The 21104-nt window shown below is 49.8% G+C and overlaps 1 protein-coding gene across 3 annotated transcripts in view; it reads left to right on the top strand.

The window, feature by feature from the left end:
• MROH7 (maestro heat like repeat family member 7) overlaps window positions 1–21104 on the top strand; it is a 43947-nt gene that overhangs the window by 3661 nt on the left and 19182 nt on the right. The window contains exons 2-12 of one of the 3 annotated variants that reach the window (XM_087445776.1): window positions 6502–6575; window positions 9232–9309; window positions 10278–10357; window positions 10701–10830; window positions 12731–12826; window positions 13305–13409; window positions 13620–13755; window positions 16288–16400; window positions 16815–16991; window positions 17371–17525; window positions 20008–20146. In XM_087445776.1, coding sequence (XP_087301902.1) covers window positions 6502–6575; window positions 9232–9309; window positions 10278–10357; window positions 10701–10830; window positions 12731–12826; window positions 13305–13409; window positions 13620–13755; window positions 16288–16400; window positions 16815–16991; window positions 17371–17525; window positions 20008–20146 — 1283 coding nt within the window. Of the gene's footprint in view, window positions 1–6483; window positions 6576–9225; window positions 9310–10277; window positions 10358–10700; window positions 10831–12730; window positions 12827–13304; window positions 13410–13619; window positions 13756–16287; window positions 16401–16814; window positions 16992–17370; window positions 17526–20007; window positions 20147–21104 lie in introns of all 3 variants that reach the window. The other 2 variants (XM_004438600.3, XM_087445777.1) reach the window with 2 other exon arrangements.

The following is a 21104-nucleotide window of genomic DNA, read 5'->3' as shown; positions in this document are numbered from 1 at the left end:
AACATAAAAGTTTTTCATTTTGTTGATGTCCAATTTATGTTTTTTCTTTCTTTCTTTGTCCTTTTGGTGCCATATTTAAGAAATCATTACCTAATCCAAGATCATGAAGATTTATGCCTGTTTTCTTCTAAGAGTTTTACAACTTTAGTTCTTACATTTAGGTCGTTGATCCATTTTGAGTTAATTTTTGTGTATGGTATGAAATTGGGGTCCAATTTCCTTCTTTTGCATGTGGAAGTCTAGTTATTAGTGTGGTATAATTCACATACAGACAATTCACCCATATAACGTGTACAATTCAGTGGCTTTTGGTATATTACATTATTAATTTTTAAAAAATTTAGTAGGATATATATAACATAAATTTGCCATTTTAACCATTTTAAATCTACAATTCAGTAGCATTGTCACACTCACAATATTGTGCAACCATTACCACTATTTCCAAAATTTTTTCATTACCCCAAACAGAAACTCTAAGCATAAAGCAATATCTCTTCACTCCTCCCCCTGCCAGTCCCTGGTAAGCAATAATCTACTTTCTGTCTCTGTGAATTTGCCTATTCAAGGTACCGCATGTAAGTGGAATTATACAATATTTGTCCTTTTGTCTGATTTATTTCACTTAGCACAATGTTTTCAAGGTTCATCCATGTTGTAGCATGTATCAGTACTTCATTCTTTTTATGGTTGAGTAATATTCCAGTAATATGTATGTATGTACCACATTTTCTTTATCCATTCATCCATGGATGGACTCTTGGATTGGTTTCACATTTTGGCTTTTGGTTAACAATGCTACTATAAACATTGGCATACAGATATCTGTTTGAATCCTTCCTTTCGATTCCTTTAGATATATACCTAGGAGTGGAATTGTTGGATCATGTGGTAATTCTATGTTTAGCTTTTTGAGGAAACATCAAATTGTTTTCCATAGCAGCTGCACCATTTTACATTCCCACCAGCAATGTACAAAGGTTCCAATTTCTCCATGTCCTTGACAATACTTATTTTCTGTTTTAAAAAAATTTTGTAATAGCCATCCTTAAGGGTATGAAGTGGTATCTTATTGTAGTTTTGATTTGCATTTTCCTAATGACTAATGATGTTGAGCATCTTTTCATGAGCTTATTGGCAATTTGTATATCTCCTTTGGATAAATATCTATTCAAATCCTTTGCCCATTTTGAATTTGTTTGTTTGTTTGTTGTCGAGTTGTAGGAGTTCTTTGTATATTTTGGATATTAATCCCTCATCACATATATGATTTGCAAATATTTTCTCCCATTCCATGTGTTGTCTTTTCATTCTCTTGATAGTCTCCTTTTACGCACAAAAGTTTTTAATTTTGAAGAAGTCCAATTGGTCTACTTTTTCTTTTATTATCTGTTCTTTTGGTGTCATATTCAAGAAATTGTTGCCATATCCAATGTAATGAAGATATCCCCCTATGTTTTCTTCTAAGAGTTTTATAGTTTATCTCTTAAGTTTAAGTCTTTGAGTTAGTTTTTGTTATATAGTGTAAGGTAGGGGGTCCAACTTCATTCCTTTGCATGTGGATATCCAGTTTTCCCACACACCATTCATTGAAAAGAATGTCTTTTCCCCATTGAATGGTCTCGGCCCCCTTGTCAAAAATCAATTGACCATATACGTGAGGGTTTGTTTCCGGGCTCTCTATTCTATCCCATTGGTCTATATGTCTGTCCTTATGCCAGTACCACACTGCTTTGATTACTGTAGCTTTGAAGTAAGTTTCAGGAAAATCCACCAACTTTGTTCTTTTTCAAGATTTCTTTGGCTATTTAGGGTCAATCTTTGTTTTTTAATAGGAACGTTTTGTCTCTTTGCATTAAAAAAAACAATGTATTTTCAAATTGTATTAGCTTTTCAAAAACTTTTTCAAATTACAGCACGTATCAGTAAAATATGTAAAGTGACCTACTAATCTCAAGTGTACAGCTTGATGAATGTTTACACACACATACACGCTCATAACACCAACCAGGTCAAGACATAGAGCTTTTCCAGCAGCCCAGAAGTTTCCCTGTGTCGCTTTCCAGTCAATACCCCTTCTCCTGGGCAGGGTTTCTCAACTTTGGCACTATTGACCTTTTGTGTCGGATAACGCTTTGTAGTGTGGGTGTGGGAGGGCTGTCCTGTGCATTGTAAGATGCATCCCTGGACTTTACTAGTAGATGCTAGTAGCAACCCCCACCCCCACCCCAGTCATGACAACCAAAAACGTCTTCAGACTTTGCCAAGTGTTCCATGGGGGGCAAGATTCCCGCAATTGATAACCACTGCTGTGGAGGTAACAATTCTTCTGACTTGCATCACCATAGACTGGGTTTGCCTGTTTTTGAACTTATTATCAATAGGATAATGCTGTATATACTATTTTGACTCTGGCTTCCTTAGTGCAACATTATGTCTGTCAGATTCATCCTTATTTCTGCATGTATCAGCAGTTGATTCTTTTTTATTGTTCTGTAGTGTTCCACCCTATGAACACAACACAATTTGTTTATCCATTCTTCTGCTGAAGGACATTAGGATTGTTTATACTTTTTAGATATTACAAATAAAGTTACTTTGAACATTTTTGTACATGTCTTTGGTACACAGATACACTAATTTATCTAGAAGTGGAATTTGTGGGTCACAGCATAAGCATGGTTAGCTTTAGTAGATATGGCTGAACCATTTTTCAAAGTGGTTGAATGAAGTTACCCTCCCACATTGAAGAGTTTCAATTGCTCTGTATCCTCACCAACATTTGGTGTTGTCAGTTTAAAAAATTTTAGCCATTCTGGTGGGTGTTTAGTGATATTTCATTGTGGTTTTAATTTGCATTTTTTTTCAGGAGAAGATTCGCCCTAAGCTAACATCTGTTGCCAATCTTCCTTTTTCTTTGTTTTTTTTCCGGCCAAAGCTCCAGTACATAGTTGTATATAATGGCAAGTTCTTCTGGTTCTTCTATGTGAGTCACCGCCACAGCATGGCTACTGACAGATGGGTGACGTGGTTCTACGTCTGGGAACTGAACCCAGGCCGCCGAAGCAGAGCGTGCCAAATTTTAACCACTAGGTATCAGGGCTGGCTCATTAATTTGCATTTCTTGATGACTATTGATGTTAAGCATCTTTTTATATGATTACTGGCAATTTTTATATCCTCTTTTGTGAAATGCCTGTTCAAGTCTTTTGCTCATTTTTTAAAAATTGGGTTGTCTTTTTCTTATTGACTTGTGGGAGTTCTTTATATAATCTAGATATGAGTTCTTTTCCAGATATATGTATTGCAACTATCTTCTCCAAGACTGTGGCTTGCTGAAGTCTTTTGAAAAACAGAAGTTCTTAACTTTAAAGAACCCAATTTACCAATTTTTTTGGCGATTGCCTTTCATCTCCTGTTTAAGAAATCTTTACACACCCAAAGGGTGTGAAAGTAGGCTCATATTTTCTTCCAGAAGCTTTATTGTTTTGTCTTTCACATTAATTTGATAATACATCCTGTATTAATTTTGGAAAACAGTGTGAGAGAGGGACTTACTGTTCATTTTCTACCTCTCGCCCACGGACAGCTCATTGCTCCAGGCCACTTATTGAAAAGATCACACTTTCCCCCCTGGAGTGCGGTGTCACCTTTGAGGTCAATCAAGTGACTGTGTGTGTGCAGGTTTGTTTCTAGCCTCTTCCTCTTGCTGAGGCTATTTGTGTATCCTTAACCATTGCCTTAGTTACTGTGGTTAGAGGAAGCTTCGATGTCTGGTAGTGTAAGTCCTCCAACTTTGTTCTTTCTCAAGATTGTCTATTCCAGGTGTTTTACTTTTCCATATAGATTCTAGAAACAGCTTCTCAATTTCCATAAAATAAAATAAAAATCTGTGGAATTTTCATTGGGATTTCATTGAATCTACAGATCAATTTAGGTAGCATTGTCTTCTTTATAATACTGTGTTTTCACATCACAGTCCACTTATATTTAATGCAATTATGGATAATTTGATTATCTATCATCTTACGTTTGTGTTCTCTGTTCTGCTTGTTCTATTTCTTTTTTTCTCCTCTTTTGGTTTTCTGGTTGTTTTCTTTTCTCATTTTTTTCTCCCCTACTTGTGTGGAAGTTATACACTGTTTTAAGTCTTATAGTGATTCTCTAGAAGCTGCAATGTGCATATTTAACTAATCAAAGTCCACATTAATCAATGCAGTTTATGACTCGGGAACACTTTAACCCCGCTTATATGCTGTCCTGGTAATGTATATTAATTCTGTCTTTTCCTTAACCCTATAAACATTATTGTTATTTCATAGAGTTAATGTTCTTGCATTTACCCAGATATCAACCTCTTTCCTTCACGTCACTGCTTACTGCATTTCAGACCTTCCAGCTGGGACTGATTTCCTTTTGCCTGAAGAACATCCGTTAGAATCTCCCTAGTGGATTCTGCTGATGACAAACTCTTCCCATTTTTGTCTGAAAATGCCTCTATTTCTCCTTCATTCTTTTAAAAATTTTAAAACAATGAAAACTTGCAGAAAAGTTGAAAGTACAGTATAAAAATATTTTTTTCTGAATTATTTGAGCATAAGTTGTCAAGTGATGCCCCCATCACCCCTGAATTTTAGTGTGCCTTTCTTACAAAAAAAGCCAAAAATTAATCATCAAAATCAGGAAATTAATATTGAGACACTGCTACCATGTAATTCTCCGACCCTGTTCAAATGTCACCAATTGTCCCAGTAATGTTCTCTATAGGAAAAGGATCCAGCTCAGAATCACTCATTGCACGTTTTGTCTAGTCTGTTTCGTTTCCTCCAGTCCTCAGCTGTTTCTTGACTTTCATGTCCTTGATACCCTTGAAGGTTACAGGCCAGCTACTTTGTAAGATGTGCTTGGGTTTGGGTTTGTCTGATGTTTCCCCACGATCAGATCCATGTCACGCATCTTTGGCAGGAATAGCACAGAAGTGATGCTGGGTTTTCTCCCTGCATCCTGTCTGGTGGTGTATAACTCTGATTTGTTCCATTACTGATGATGTTTACTTCCATCACTTGCGTGACAGTTGCTTCAAGGTTCTCCACTGTAAAGTCACTGTTTACCCCTTTGTAATAAATATTATGTAGGGAGGTACTTTGCAACTATGTAGATAGTGTTTGAAATTGTGTAACTATCCCATTCCTCAGCAAACTTTCAATTTATTCATTTACTTGTTTATATAAGTACGGACTGGTGCTTTCCTAGTTTATTCAATGGGCTGTAATCAGTTGCTAACATTATTTATTGTGGTACTCAAACTTTCCCCAGTTTGACCAGTGGAATCCCCTTTGAGCAAGCTTTTGTGTCCCTTTGACATGTCCCCATCATTCTGTGAGCTCTCTTCCTTGTGTTCTGGTACAAGATGTCTCAGGCTCATCCCGTAATTTCCTTGCCCAAGTCCTAGAATCAGCCATTTCTCCAAAGAGACTAGTTCCTTTTAGTGGAGAATGGTGCTTAGAAGCCAAGATCTTGGTGCTAGCTGTGTTCACTACTTTTGGGGTGTCTCTGCTTCTCCCTATAGACTCCATCCTCCAGCAGCCTCTGGTGGCCAAGATGCCCCTGAAGTTCCAGGCTCTCATAGGCCCCTCGTAATGTCTACTTTGGAAGGAGAGAGACCTGCTCTCCTTGGGGTTCCCCTCAGCCCCCTTAATACAGGGCTCTATTGGCCCTGCTCAGCCAAGGCCCCATCCCTGGCCTATCACTGTGGCTGGGGGCATGGGACTCTCTTATTGGCCAAGCTTGGCTTCCAGGCCTACCCCTACTTGAAGGAGGGGTAACAGGTGGGGCTTGCAGAGTTCAGCTCCACCTAGCTACATGGAATGGGTAGCCTGCAGGGAAGACAAGGGCTCTTTCACCAAGGAAAGATGAGGAAATCTGGGGCTGACAAAACAGCAGATATCTACTATAACCAATAGGTGTTTAATTATAAATTGTGATAACAGCTTAAAGAAGAGAATAAGATGACACGTGAGAGGATCACAATGGGCCCTCCTTTAGCCTGAAGGTCAGGGGAGGCCTCTCTGAGGAGTGGCAGGCAAGCAGAGACCTGAAGGAGGGGAGCCCTAGTTGGGCAAGGGGGTGTGGCAGCAGAGAGGCCCAGGTAGAGGAAACCACCTGTGCAAAGGCCCTGAGGGGGAAGCTTGCCTGGGGCCTGGAAGGAGGGCATTGTGGTCAGTGTAGTTAGTGAGGGGAGAGCAATGGGAGCTAAGGCTAGGGAGGAGGGCAGGGGAGGGTTGACCCCGCAGGGCCTTGAAGGCACTGACAAGGATGCCAGCTTTATGCTCAGTGAAATGGGGTGTCACTGAAGGTTTTAGGGAGAGGAGCTCAGTCTGGCTGCTGGAGGAGTAAGGATTGGAGGGGCCCAGTGAGGGAGGGGAGACGGGACTATGGCACCCGAGGGACACCATATCTTTACCCTCCCTCTTCTCTCCTCATTGAAACTATGCCTTGCAGGAGCCTTCGATGAAGTGGCCTCGTGCCTGGTGAAGGTGCCAGGGAAGAGAAAGGAAGGCAGCAGAATGGCTCTGGTATGCTTCCTGCCCACCCCGACCTGCCTTTCCGGGGATGCCCCGCACCCCACTGCCCAGCCCCAGCATTCCTGGTTTCTCTGCCCGGCTCTTCTTTTCTCCATGGTACTCATCACCGTCTCTCACACGGGAACGTACCCCCCTGAATCAGGGACTCTCGTCTGTCTCGTTCACTGCCGTATCCCCAGCACGTAGAGCAGCGCCTGGCACGCCATGGGTGCTCAATAACGGTGTTTCAAACAACTGAGTGAATTGTGAGAGGGTCTCTAAAGGGGGAAGAAAAGCTGGAAATGGTCTTTTTCAGGACACAGGCCCAACCTAGGTCTTGGCCATGCCGCAGGCCCCAGGAGGCCTGGGAGAGAAAGCCAGCATCTCAGGACTTGGTGAGGGCCAGTGGGGCAGACTGGACAGGCTGGTGGACACGAGTGTGGCACACGGAGTGTGGGCGAGACTGGTTGGTGGACAGAGTCTGGAGGCAGGGGATCCACCCAGGCCAGGATGTGCAGGAGGGGGGACCTGCAATCTCAGTTCCTTCATCAGTAAAATGGGACAATTATACCCACCCGCAAAGGAGGTTATAAGGGTAAAATGAGATAATTACATGTAGATACAGGATCCAACAGAAAGGTACAGAATATCATAGTTTTTCTTAAATTGGGGCTAAATCACAGGACACACACAAGACAGAGCTCTTTAGAGGGCTGGTTTTCCTTGATGAAAGGGACATAGCGTAGTTACAAAACTGGATTGAATGCATGGAATGCACTTGCGTGAATTTTTAAGAACCTTTCAAAGAAAGCTCACGCTTGGTGCGGCCAGCCTTGGGTGAGTCACAGACCCCACCATTATACTTGTTTTCTAGGCCTGTGGGGGTGGGGGATGGGAAGAGGAGGAAGCAGCCCTCCTCAGCTATGGACACCAGGCCAGCAGAGAAGGCTGGGTGGGCCCCTCTCCCTGCAGGGCAGGAGCCTTGCTGCTTGAGGATTCAGGCTGCAGTTCAGCGCAGTGCAATTCAGTGCACTCAGGCTGCTTCAGAGCAAGCTCCGGCCCCGAGAGCGGAGTGCAGAGTGGGGGTGGGGAGAGGGCGAAGGACTAAGAAGAGGCCTTGCACTTTGGGAACATCTGTCCTCATCCCGGGGCATTCCTCCAGTTGTCTACCTTGCTCTTGCCACACTGGCCATTCTCTGTTTCTCAATGTGCCAAACTCATTCCTGCCTCAGGGCCTTTGCACTCGTTTCTTCCACCAGGAGGGTTCTTCTCATCTATAAAATGGGCACATAAAGTTGAAGTGAGGCCTGTGTTAGATAATGTATGCATAACACTGAGCATGGCGCCTGCAACAGAAAGGGTTTATTAATGCAGTCATTCAACAAATTTCATTGAGCCCCTACTATGTGCTAGGCATTGTTGCAGGCACTAGAGATGCAACAGTGAACTGCCACTCCAGTCTGGGGAGACAGGCAGCCCTTCCCCCTGGTTTTTCACATGCTGCCTCTTTCTGGTGATTCAGGACTCAGCCCAAATATCGTCTCCTCTGAGAGGCCTTCCCTGACCATTTAGTCTAAATTAGCCATCCCTCTATACCACTTTTACAGTTTACCAATTGCTGTTTAACAACCTACTCCCAAACTTGGTGGTGTAGAGGTTCATTCTGGCTGCCGAGGGCAGTAAGGATGGGAGGGGCCCAATTTCTCAGGGTTCTGAAATTTGACTGGGCTCCGCGGGGTGGTTCTTCTGCTCTGCGTGGTGCAGACTGAGATTGCTCAGGGCAGGGGGTAGGGAACTGGAACATCCAAGATGACCCTCATCTTCCAGGGTCTCTCTCCTAGTGTCATCATTCCACGGTCCAACATGGGCTCCCTGACAGGATGGTGGCTGGGTCCAGAGGGAATAGTGGAAGCTGTCAGTTCCCTTAAGGGCTAGGCCAGGACTGGCCCAGCATCACTCCCCAGCATTCTGTGGGTCCAAGCAAGTGCTAAGATGGGCCCGGGTTCAAGGGCATCTGTCTTCTTGGTAGGAGGAGTGGGAAGGAACCTGTGACATCTCTAACTCACCACCCTGCCCATCAGTCACTGGTGTTGTTGTCTTAACTGTATGAAGTTATATTATCTATTTCATGTCTTTTTCTTCTTCTGCCTTAAGAGAATAAGAACTAACAGATTAATTGGACGTTGGTGAATGTATTCTCTCTCTCAGATAGCAAAATGCCTTGATCTGAGTAGGATTGCTCCTAAGAAGTGTAAATTCTAGAAGGCCTTTAAGAGGTGTTACTAATGGTGGGACTTCAGCTCGAGGTGTTGGGACCATTTCTGTCCCATCGGCTCTGGCCTCCTCCCCCTTAGTTGACTGGAGAGGGGGGTGCTTTACAGCCCCTGATACCTGGTTCTCCTCCAAATCTGGCCTTACGGACTATCTGCCACCTCCCCCTGCCGCAGCCACCACAACCTCCTCAAATCTCCACCCACCCCCCCGTTCCCCTTGTGGTTTCTCGTGTCTCTGGAGCCGATGCAGGGGCTGGCAGCTGGGCAGGAGCAGGCTGGCTTGCCTGCAGGTGGAACATCCAATGTGGCTAATGCGGGTGTTGGGGCCTCCCCTGAGGGCTGGTTCAGTGTGGCTCTCACCCTGTGGCTTTGCCCTCTGCTGCCCTGAGGCCGAGAATGTCATCACCGTCCAGAAGAGCCAGGATATGCTGGAAGTGGAAGGAGAGAAGAAGAGCATGATGAAGAAGATGATGGTGCGGGAGCCCCACGCGGGTCTGTGGCCTTGGGCGGGGAGAGGGCGAAGTCCTGAGTCCACCTGTGGGTGAGACAGGGGGCGGAGGTGGGACGAGGACAGAGGGGGAGGCAGGGCACTGGGACTTGAGTCTCAGCACCTCCTCTGCTGCCCTCCATGCACCTGAGGGGTCGGGCAGGTCACCTCCCTTCTCTGAGCCTAACTCTTCTCGTCTCGTGAATGACTGTGCTAACACCCGCGTCATTGCTCGTTGGGAGCACACAACACTGTGGTCAGCTCACTGAAGCACCTGGGAGCAGTTACTGCTATTTAACACCAGAAATTCCTCCTGCTGGGAAACTTCAAGAGTTTCCTTATCATTTTGCTAAATACAATCCCTTCTCAGTTCTCCACCAGAATGGGCTGGGCAGGGGTAACCACTGACGTCTCCAAAATTATATTTAGCTTTGGGACCCTTAACGAGAAAAAATCCTTGCCCTTGATACCTTCATTTAACTAATATTAATTGCGCACCTATTGTTTGTAGGTGCTAGATCAAAACCGAGAAGTAGTGAGAAGGACCTTGTAAAGGAATTCAGCGTGACTGCTTTCAAGGGCCACGCATGCTGGTTTTTGCTTTGGGCAAAACCCATGGGCAAAAGTCCATGGTTTAAACAGACCCCCCCCCCCCCACCACCACCATGAGGCTGCTGACACCGTTCTTGCCAAGCCCTATGTGTGGGGTGCAGCCCGTGAGGACGGGGGGTGTTTTTGGCAGCCGTGAACGGAGGGCTCAGGACGGGGTTTGAGCATTGAGCTGCTCCCGCCAAGGAGGCCGGGCAGGAGGCCGGGCAGAGCGTGGAGCAGTGGGGGAGCTCTGCCCGGGCTAAGGGCTGCCCGGCCTGCTCCCTGTGAGGAGGGGCGGCCTCGGCCCTGGTGGGCTGCAGCGGCCTGCTCCCCTCATCGGCCCCTCTGTGGTCCCCTGTCTAGAGGCAGATCCAGGAGGAGCCGCTGGATTCCCTTTCAAGCTCCGTCCGCCAGCAGGCCATGGAGACCCTGACACAGCTGAGGTGTCCACGGCCCCCTCCCCAATCCTAGCCCCTCTCCTCTTCCCATGGGCCCCTCCTGTCTCTTCTGGGGCCTCTTGCTGGGTCCCCATGCACTCCTGTGCCGTTTCCTTTCCCTTTGCCCAGTCCCTGCCAGGGCTGTCTGCCCTCCACACCCTCTTCCCTCCTCCGTCCACCTCATCTTGCTCTTTTGTGGACCTGAATCTCAGGCTGAGTCCCAAGCCCCCAGGAGACCCCAGGAGCCCCCAGTGAGGCGCCCTCATCCCAGCCCTGCAGCCTTAGGGTCCTGCCTCCAGCCGCAGGGCCCTCGCTCACTCCATGCCTTTGCTTTCTGTCTCTTCGCCAGTCACACGCAGCCCGTCCTGGATGTGCAGGAGAGGTCAGAGCTCGTGAACACGTGCGTGAAGAGTGTGTTCTCCCTGCCCTCCGTGCAGGCCATGCAGGAGAAAGACGAGGGCAAGGCTGAGGCCATACAGGTGAGCAGGGCCCTCCCCAGCGGGTCCCCAGGGCTGTCCAGGGTTTTCAGCGTGAGGCCATTCATGGACTCCCAGCCGGGACAGAAAAGGTGTTCCAGAGGTAGATAAGGATCGTCGCCCGCCTACTCAAGTTGTGTGGCCCTCACCATGGGCATTCATCTCACCTCTCTTGGCCTGAGCAGGCACTCGATACGTATTTGGTGAATGAATGAATCTTCGGAATAAAGGATCCTTCATCTGGAGTGCTCTGCCCACTTCTGGGCCCTGCCCTAGGAGGGGGATTTGGACACACGTTGGTGTGGCCAGAGGAGGTAGCCAGGGTTGGGAGGAGGAGGGCTGAGGACTGGGCGAGTCGGGGCTGAGGCCTGGAGAAGACGAACCTCTAGGGGCTCGTGCGAGCATCTCCAAACCTCTGCAGGGCTGTCCCGGGAGAGGCGGGCAGAGGTGACCCCTAGTGTAGGACGTATGGTCGGTGGGGAAGGTTAAGGGAGCGGGGTTTCAGCTCAGAGGGAGGCACATCCATTCCTCCTTCCATCCAGCACATATTAACTGAGAGCCTGCTCCAGAACTGAGGCGCCAGATACAGCGGGGGCGAGGGCAGGGGACAGAGGGACGTTGCCAAAGAATCACACAATTAGTGCAAAATTACCACAAGAAGTACTTGGTGAGGTGAAGAGCCTGGAATCGGGGTACCTGGCCTAGATGGGGGTCAGGGGTCGTGGTGCTAGAGCCGAGAGGTTAAAGAAGAGCTAATTAGATGAAGGTTGGGGATGGCAGAGGAAGAGCATGACAGGCACAGGGAACAGAGGACAGAGAGAACATGGTGACTGCAAGGATCACAAGGAGGCAGCGTGGCTGGAGCCCAGACGGTGAGGCGAGAGTGCTGGGAAGCAAGGCTAGAGAGCAGTGGGGGCCAGACCACACTGGCAGCAGGAGGATCCTGGGTCCTGGAGGTGGTGCCCTGAGAGAAGACCCAAGGAAAGGTGAGGAATCCTTGCTGGGTGGGAGGAGAGAGAAAAAGCAGCCCTCTTGTAGTACCAGGCCCGGCCAGCAGAGGTCAGTGCCACACAGTGATGGGCTGCAGATGGGGGGAAGGAGGAAGTAGTTGGTGAGGGAGGCTTTCTTGGTGGTTGTGGTGTAACCGTGGTGTGCACAGACTCAGGAAGTCTGGACAATGACAACCTGGGAGACAGACGTGGGGAGCTGGCAGGAGGGGAGGCAGAGAGAGGGGTCTTCCCAGAGTTGCTCAAATCCGCTGCAGCCTTGTGTACGTGTAAAGCCTGCACCTTCCTAAGACAATCCCAGGACTATGGTGTGGGTGAGGGAGGAGGGCTCTGGGCAGGGAGAAACGGCCCCCTGAAGGGGCAACGTGGAAAGTCTGTTTGGGTCTAGGAGTAGCAATCAAAAACAGAATCAGAGCACTTCCCCAGAGATGGTAATAATAGTTTATCTGGCTCTTACTGCTCTAGAACATTTTCCCACCCATTCGCTCATTTGTTCCACATGACTTGAAACTTCCTTGCTGTGTGGCTTTGGACAAGTGTCTCTTCATTTGTTAAATGAGAAGAACACTTTGAGGACAAGTGATGTGGTTGTGCAGATCGCCAGGCACTCACCTGGCCTTGGTGGATTCTCATAAATGCTGGCTCTCTGCTTGCTCCCCTGTAAGGTGAGAAGTGCAGGGGTAACGATTACCAGTGTGTCGATAAGGAAACTGTCACCCACGGAGGGGAAGTGACTTGTCCGATATCACATATCAAGTTAGTCTCAGAGGGGGGACCAGAAGGCAGCTCTTCTGAGTCCAAGTGCCCTCTCCTCCCCGGGCCCACACCAGGGGTTGTCTGGGGCTGGAGTCTCCTCCAGAGGACCCCTAGTGGCTTGGTCCTCCTCCCGTCCACAGACACTTTACCGTCAGACCTTGGACGCCCTGCAGACACTGCTCAACGCCCTCTTTGTTGAGGATCCCACCCCTGCTGGGCTGAAAAGCATTTTGGAGGTGTGGGGGCAGGGACAAGGAGAAGGATGGAGGGGAAAGGAGAATTGGCTCAGGAGCTGTGGGGGGGCTGGACCCAGAAGGAGTGATTTGACTTCAGGATGTCATCTTGTGCCAGTGTTCTGCCTCCCTTATAAGCCCTGTCCCAGACTCCTGCCCCTTCACTCTCTCCCTAACCCTCATACTCCTGCATTATAGCTGCCCCTATATCTTTGCTCTCTCCCTGTCTTTCTCTTCTGTCCTCATGATTCTCCATCTTTCTACTCATTGATCTTCATCTTCCTTCTGGTCTTTCAGTCCTATTCTCAGCTTCTGGACCCCATGTCTCCCTACGCTCCAAGAAGAGGAGGAGGGTTATGGCAAGTTGCCTTTATACCCTCCCCAGAAGCTTCTTGCTGACTGGTGTAGGCTGGCCTGCCCACCCCAGCAGCAGAGGCTGGCATCCAGCCTGTGGCTCTGAGTCTTGCCCTTGTCCTCACAGCCCCTGGGGCCCTGGATGAACTCTGGGAAGGCCCATGAGCGAGCACGGGCTGTCAACAGCAATGTCTCTGTGTTGAACCACACGCTTCTGACCCTGCCTTGCTTCGTGAGTGGCCTCTTGGGGGGTGGGGCACTCCTAGGGAAAATCTTCCCAGATCTCAGGGAGCCTGTGCACCTGTCCAGAGATTCCCAGGTGGCCCTTACCATCTCCAGAGGGCTCTGCTATCAGGGCCAGACCATCCAGCTCTGTTCACTATTTACTGTATAGCATTACTGAACCTATAAGACTCAATTCCTAAGATTACAACACAAACAGATGTCCTCGGGGTTCCCGGCACTGGGGCTTCTGCTGGGGAGGCTCGTCCTTCGCATCGGGGATCCTGAAGAGGAGATTGGCCGGGAGGCCCTGGACGGCATCATCATCCTCTACACCATCCTGGAGCTCCAAAAACGTAAGCCCTTTGGAGTGCACCCAAGTGAGATTTCTTGGCAGGTGCTCAGCCTGGGAATTGACTGGAGCCTTGGCAACAAGGCTCTGGTGGGAGATGGAGGACACCAGCATAGGGTCCAATGGGGACTGGCGTGAAGCCTTAGTGCCCCCAGAACCAAGGGACAAAGGCTACAAACAAACCTACTTTGATTTAAGCAATCCTCCTATATAAGCCCCTCCTCATCCTTCCAAGTTTAACTTATGACTTTCATTTTCACATTTCCATGGCACCACGTACACCCAGGCATGATAGCCCTAACGTCTTGTTTCGTGGTCTGTCTTCCTCACCAGACAATAACCCCATTTGAGGGCAGGGCAAGGCTGGGTCCCATTCATCACTGCATTCCCAAGGTCTAGCCTTGGGCCTGACATGTGGTGGGTACTCAGTGAATATTTACGGAATGAATGAACAAAGAACAGGTCCTATCTGAGTGGCTAAACCCTGTAAGTGGGAGAACATCCCTGGATCCAGCTTCAGGGAGCTAGTGATGTGGCACAGGCTGACGCAGGTACCAGTTGGCACTGTACCTAGAGGTGTGTGGTATCAGCTGTTACTCACCTCCTTCCTTTCTCCATAGTCCCAACTCTGCGCCCACCAGGGGACCTTGGCATGTTGTTTAAACTTCCCTGGCTCTGGAGGCAGAGTAACCTGGGTACAAGACCTGGCTCTGTCACTTCCTAGCCGTGTGACCTCAGACAAGCACTTTTCTTGTACAGGCCTAGATTTCCTCATCTGTAAAAAAGGGTACAATAGCATATAACTCACAAGCTTTTTGAAAGATTAAATGAGATCATATATATAAAGAGGGCAGCTTGGTACCACACATTATAGCACTTATCAAATATGGTTTCCTTTTTTCCATCCATACAAGGATTATCTTATTAGTTTCAGCCTTTTGGGATCTGTCTGGTGTCCCTGCTCTTCTTGATCTCTAGTGCTTGGGGCAAAGATTTGGCCCCTAGGAGATTTCTCCCTCTGTCTAAAGAAGGATTCATACCTCCTGAGTGATGGGTGAAGGTGGTATAAGCCATGCTAATGATCAGCCTTATGGGCAGGAATAGTGTAGACCAAATTAGTATTGCCTGATTCAGCAAATAAAAATATAAGACACTCATTTAAATTCAAATTTCAGATAAACAATGAGTAATTTTTGGTATATTTGAGACATACTTTGACTAAACATTACTTGTTTATCTGAAATTCAAATTTAACTGGGTATCTTGTATTTTATCTGGCAACCCTGGGCCAAACGCACACTGTTAGATTTTCGAGGAGTGAAATGGTGGTTCAGTCCCCTGACTGTAGGAAAAAGCGAGGACTTGAACCTGGGTCCGCCTGATTCCAGCTTTCAGCCTCCTTCCCTGTGCAAACAACCCACATACTTGGTCCATATGGTTGCTCTGCCTTGGTGGCCCTTTCTTATGCCCGTAGGCATAAGATCCAGGTAGGACCCAGGCCAGGCCACAGTAAGGGCTCAGGAATTGTGCCTGAAGTCAGTTTCCTTCAACAGAAAATATGGAGCCGCCATGTGCCAGGTACTGTTCTAGGCACTGGGGACATGGTAGTGAAGAAAAGAGACTTATTATTCAATAATCCTCCCTGTTGAGCTGACCTTCCTTTTATAGGGAGACAAGGAACAAAATAGACAAGTAATCTACAGGTAGTAAGTCAGATGATGATAAGTACTAAGGAAAAAAAGCAGAAAAGGGGAATAGGGAATTGTGATTTAAAATGGGTATTGCTACACACACCCCTCCCTCCCCCAGAATGGCAGAAATGAAACAGACAGACACTGCCACATGCTGGTGAGACGTGGAGCCGCTGGCACCGTCACACACAGCTGGTGGGAGCAGAATTGGTCCCCACTGCGGAAACCTGGCCGCATCCCCTGAAGCTGAAACTATTCCTACCTTAGGATGCAGCGATTCCACTCCTGGCCATATAGCTAAAGATGGGTACACATAATCAGCAAAAGGCATGGACCAAACAGACTAGAATGTTTATAGCAGTGCTATGCATAGTAGCTGGAAACAACCCAAATGTCCATCAGAAGGAGAACAGATAAATAAATTGTAGTATATTCACATCATGGAAAATTACACAGCTCTGAGAAAGAAAGAACTAATGCTCGCTGCAACAGTGTGGTTGAATCTCACTCACGTAATACTATGTGAAAGCCAGACACAAAGGGTAACGTACTGCAGGAGTCTATTTATATCAAGTCCAGCTGCAAGGAAATCTAATCAGAGGGTTTAGAAGTCAGAATAGTGGTTACTCCGGTGGCGGAGGAGGCTAGTGGACCAAAAGGGGGCTTCTGGGCTGCAGATCATGTTCTGCTTCATGACCTGGGCGCTGACCACCTGGGTAGGTTCGCTGTGTGGAAATTTATCCAGCTGGTTACTTATGATTTGTGCACTTCCTACATCTAGGTTTAACAAAAAGTTTTAAAAAAGAGGGTGGTTGGGCCCTGCTGAGAAGGCTCACTTCTTGCAGGAGCCAGAGATAAGGAAGAAACTAACAAGAAGGAGCTGTATGAGACCAACAAGCGTTTCCTGGGGCCCTACAACCCTGTCAGCCCGTGCCAGAACATTCTGCGTGTGATCGCGGTGACCGCCTGCTTCCCACCAGCCCTGGGCACCCCCGGGGACTGTGGGTCGAGGAGCAGCATCGGCCAGCCAATGCCTTCTCCCTCTATCTCTCCAGGCCGGCTCAAGTCCCCTTTACAGGCAGCCCTCCCCAACCACATGGGCTGTCTTGATTGTCCCCTCCTCTCTGACCTGTGACACAGTGTGTGGGCCGTGACTTCCTTCTCCTGGAAGCATGTCACCCAGTTCTGGGGGCAGGGGCCATGTGACCCTTTTTTCATAGCTCCTCCCCAAAGGGTTCGACACTCACAGATTGACCGAGTATGCACGGCCCGCCCTGCCGACCTCCGCGTGTGCCTGATGGTGCTTGTGCGTTGTGTATGGCTCCCTCGAGGTCTGTCCATGTGTGTCAGTATTTCTGTGCCTTTGTTTCAGGAATTTGGAGACTTCCTGGGGCCCCAGCAGGTAAAGGATCTGCTGCTAGCAGCCCTGGAAGGGCTGAAAGGCGGCTCGGAGGCGCGGGGGAAGGACACGGGGGAGATGATGCAGCTGGCCTCGGAGGTCACGCTCAGCTCCGTGCTGGAGTGGTACCGCCACAGGGCACTGGAAGTGGTAAGGCCCCCTGGGGCAGGGCTGGGCTGGGAGACCCCACCCGGTCTGCTCATCACTCGGGACCAGGCAGGGTGGGGGTGCTGGAACCCTAAGCACTGGGCAGGGCAGGGGTGGTGGTGGCTGAGAACTCAATTCTCTGGAGAGGGAGTGGGGAGGGCACCGAAGACAGACCGGCTCCCTCCCAGGAAAGGAGCAGGGCTCTGACGGCCCCTCTCTCCCGGTTTCTCTCCGTGCATGCTCCTCTCCCCTCCCTGCCCCCCCCCCGCCCCTGTACTCTGTCCTGTCACCCCTTCCCTTCTCCTCCCGTCTCCCTCTCCCCACATCCCCGCCCCCCGCCTTCTCCCATTGGCCCTCTGATTGCTCACTCCCGTGTGCCCAGATCCCAGAGATCATGCAGGCCATCTACATGCAGCTGAGCCACATCCAGGAGCCACGGGCCCGCGAGGTGGCCCTGCTGCCCATCTCTCTCCTGGCTAGCTCCTTCATGACCGAGGTCATCGTGGCCCTGCTCATGTGCCCCCTCCCACTGGACAGGTACCAAACGAGGGGAGTCCCAGCCACTGCATCTCAGAGGGTTGAAGCAGCGCCCCCGTCCCAGGCTGGGAGCCCCTCCTACTACCCGTAGAAGCCCCTTGCCCTCTCATATGGCCTCTCTTCTGTGATCTGTGGTGCTTATGACCACCAGTGAGCACTTCCTGAGCACTGCTGGGTGTCAGTGCTGAGCAGTAATACGTTCTCTCGGTAGTACAACAACCCCTTCTGCAGGTGAGGAAACTGAGGCTCGCGGGAAGTTTCTTGCCCTAGGCACCAATGAGCAAGCAACAGAACGAGGACCTAACCCCAGACCTGACCAACTCCAAGCCCAGAGCTCTTTAATGGTGCCATAGAAAGGAGGCCTGGGTGTTGATCCTGACTCTGCCTCTAACTGCTGTGTGGCTTGCATAAACTGCTTGCCCTCTCTGGGCTTCGGTCTTCCCCCATAGGCAAAAGGAGGAGATAATCCCTGCATGCCCACCCCAGATGGGTGGTTGTGACAAGTGATGCAGCCAGGTGTGCTCAGTACCCGCCTGGGCCTGGGAGGATGCTCCGTGCTCTCAGCCTCAGGGAGCTCGTGGTCTGATGGGCAGAGGGACTGTAGCCAGATGGTGAGCTCATGGGCAGGAGAGACCAGTTTGACTGCTCCAGCCTCCCAGCCCAGGAAACACTCCCACACTTTCAAATGAATAAAACCAGGCAGTGAGTGTGTGATCCACATCTTAAGATGGTTGTTTGAGAGCGAATGTAAAAGAATTGTGCAGGGGGCCGGCCCCGTGGCGTAGCGGTTAAGTGCACGCTCTCCGCTGCTGGCGGCCCAGGTTCGGATCCTGGGTGCACACTGACGCCCCGCTTGTCAGGCCATGCTGTGGCAGTGTCCCACATAAAGTGGAGGAAGATTGGCACAGATGTTAGCTCAGGGCCAGTCTTCCTCAGCAAAAACAGGGGGATTGGCATGGATGTTAGCTCAGGGCTGATCTTCCTCACGAAAAAAAAAAAAGAACTGTGCAGAGCTGTGAAAATTGGGTGTGCTTCTGGTAAGGACAGTTGGTGTCGTTCATAGAAACCAAGGGGATCAGTAGAGATGGCGAGGGCTGGAGTGACACATCCTGTCCTCCCACCTGGAAAAATCTAACCCTTCTGGCTGCACTGCCCACCAGGAGGTTTTCTCCTTGGAGCCACTAAACATCCAGCCTCACCAGACTGGGGCCACACTGGACATCGGCAGGGTATAGGACAGGGCAGGGTCGGGGCTTTTCTTTGCAGGAGTCCTCACAGCAGCCCAGGCAGCAGGCCCGACAGAGCTGGGACAGAATGCAAGGGGTGCCCACTCTCAGCACCACACCCGCACTAGGGTGAGCCTGAGCGTGACAGCCTCCTGAAGTTTGTGCCCCGGCTGACTCACTTTCCTCACCCTGGTCTTGGCCCTGAGTCCACGAGTTGGGTTCTCGGGCCTCACAGGCAAAATCTCAGGTGAGGGGCTGAGACCCCAGGGTGGGTGGTGCGGCCGCTGCCCTGGCTTAAAGTCTTACAGGAACTAGTATCTCTTACAATAACGATAGATTTTGCTTCCAGGGTCCCCACAGGGACAAACCCAGCCACAAGTGTCACCGCAGCCTGGGAAGCTCAATGCTGCAGCGTCCCCATCGGTTCTTTTAGTTAATTTATGGTTCTTCCCAGCCCAGATGCAATTTACCAATTGGGTCATTTTTACCATAAGCAATGTTGCTTAGCAACATAGTTGACATACTATCTTTATCAGGTTTCCAGAGGAACAGAGCTGGAAAGTTAATGGAAGGTTCAAACCTTATGCAGCAGGGGAAAGGGTTTGGTTAACCCTTAGTGCACTGGCCTGTCAGTGCTGTCAAGTCCCCGCGGCAGGAGCACTCGCAGGCTGTGCTGGCTCACATGCTTTCCCCTGCCTCCTAAGGGACAGGAGCGGGCGCACCCTGATTTTATGTGACAAATGCAAGATCCAGTCCCCAAAGGGCTCCTCGGGATAGAGGAAGGAGCACAGGCCCTGGAGGCATCAGCTCTGGTCGCTTCTGGACTCTGCAGCCCCCTAGCTGTGTGGTCTTGGTCTGGTGATTTTACCTCTCTGATCCTCAACTCTGCATCTGCAAAATGGGAATAACAACCCCCCTGGAGGGTCATTGTGAGAATTCAGTTACCTTGAAGGTCTTGGATATCTTGTTCACGTCTGTATGCCCGGAGACTTGCCTGGTACCTGGCGGACAGCAGATGCTCAGTATTTGCTGATGTAGTAAATTGTGTACAAAGCACCTGTGTGGCACCTGGAAACAGCGTTTTCAATAATTGTTAGCCCCGTGCCTCTTCCGGAGTGTTTTCTGGACCTTTCCTTGCTGGTGTGCCCACGGATGCCACTTCGATGGCGTCTTCCCTTTTCCTTCCCCAAACCACTGGGAGGCAGGGTGGGCCCACTGCCCTGGTCCCCCTAACCGTGCCCATCCTGCCTTCCCAGCAATGGAGCCGAGATGTGGCGGCAGCTGATCCTGCGCAAGCCCAGCTGTGACGTCCGAGACCTGCTGGACCTGCTCCTGAGCAGCCTGAAGGAAAAGCCCGTCACCAAGAAGGGCCGGGCCTCCATCGTGCCCCTCGCGGTGAGGACCCCCCGCCGTCCCGCCTCCCCGCCCCCGCCCCCTCCGGCTGAGCTCAGCGCACCCCGCTTCTCGTGCCCGCTCTGCCACACACAGCTGTGGCCCTGGGCTAGGCTGTCTCTGGGCTCTTAGTGATCCACTGGGCGATAGCAGCAGCGGCCTGGGATAGCGGGAATGGAATGACCCGGGACTCACAGGCCTTAGTCTAAGAACTGGCTTTGCTCCGTCACTGTTTTGTGACCTGAGCATGTCACTTCACCTCTCTGAGGCTCTGGCTCTGCATCTGTAAGTGGAAATAATAATAACTGCTTCAGTTGGTGGTTGTGAAGATTAAATGAGGTAACTCATTCATTCATTTAGCGACACAAGATATTCAAGTGCTTCTGCTGCCAGTCTCAGAGCTCGGCCCTGGGGACACAGAGGGAAGGGCAGCTTGGACTGCAGGGACGTGGCTGGGGAGTGATGGATTTCTCTCTGCCTCTGTCACTGCCACCCTGGTCCCAGCCAGTTGGATAACACCCCTGCCTGTCTCCCTCCTCCCACTCTAGCCCCTCCAACCTGTACTGCAGCCAAGAAGTCTTTGAGAAACGCACATCTACTCTCCTCAACCCCTCAATGGCTTCCCATGGCCCTTGAGAGTAGCACAGTGCTCCTTCCTGTGCCGCAAGGCCCTGCACCCTCGCCGCCGCACCACTCTCCATGGTCCTCTTGCTTGCTTGAGGCCTCCAGCCTCACTGGCCTTTGTCAGAACTTCATACACCAGGGCCTTTGCACATGCTGTACCCTTTGCCTAGACCGCCCTCCACCAATTTAACCTCTACTTATCCCTTAACTCAAGTATTACCTCCTCAGGGGAGCCCTCCTGACCTCCCTGACCAGATCAAATCGGTGCATATTATACTTTGCTTCACACACTTTATCTTGAGAGCATTTACCGCAGTTGTGATTTGACAATAGTAGA

Source organism: Ceratotherium simum, chromosome 22 (genome assembly GCF_057802395.1).
Source record: "Ceratotherium simum simum isolate JZ-2026a chromosome 22, ASM5780239v1, whole genome shotgun sequence".
Classification (NCBI taxonomy): domain Eukaryota; kingdom Metazoa; phylum Chordata; class Mammalia; order Perissodactyla; family Rhinocerotidae; genus Ceratotherium; species Ceratotherium simum.
The sequence above is the reverse complement of the archived record's forward strand: the minus strand, read 5'-3'. Positions and strand labels throughout refer to the sequence as shown.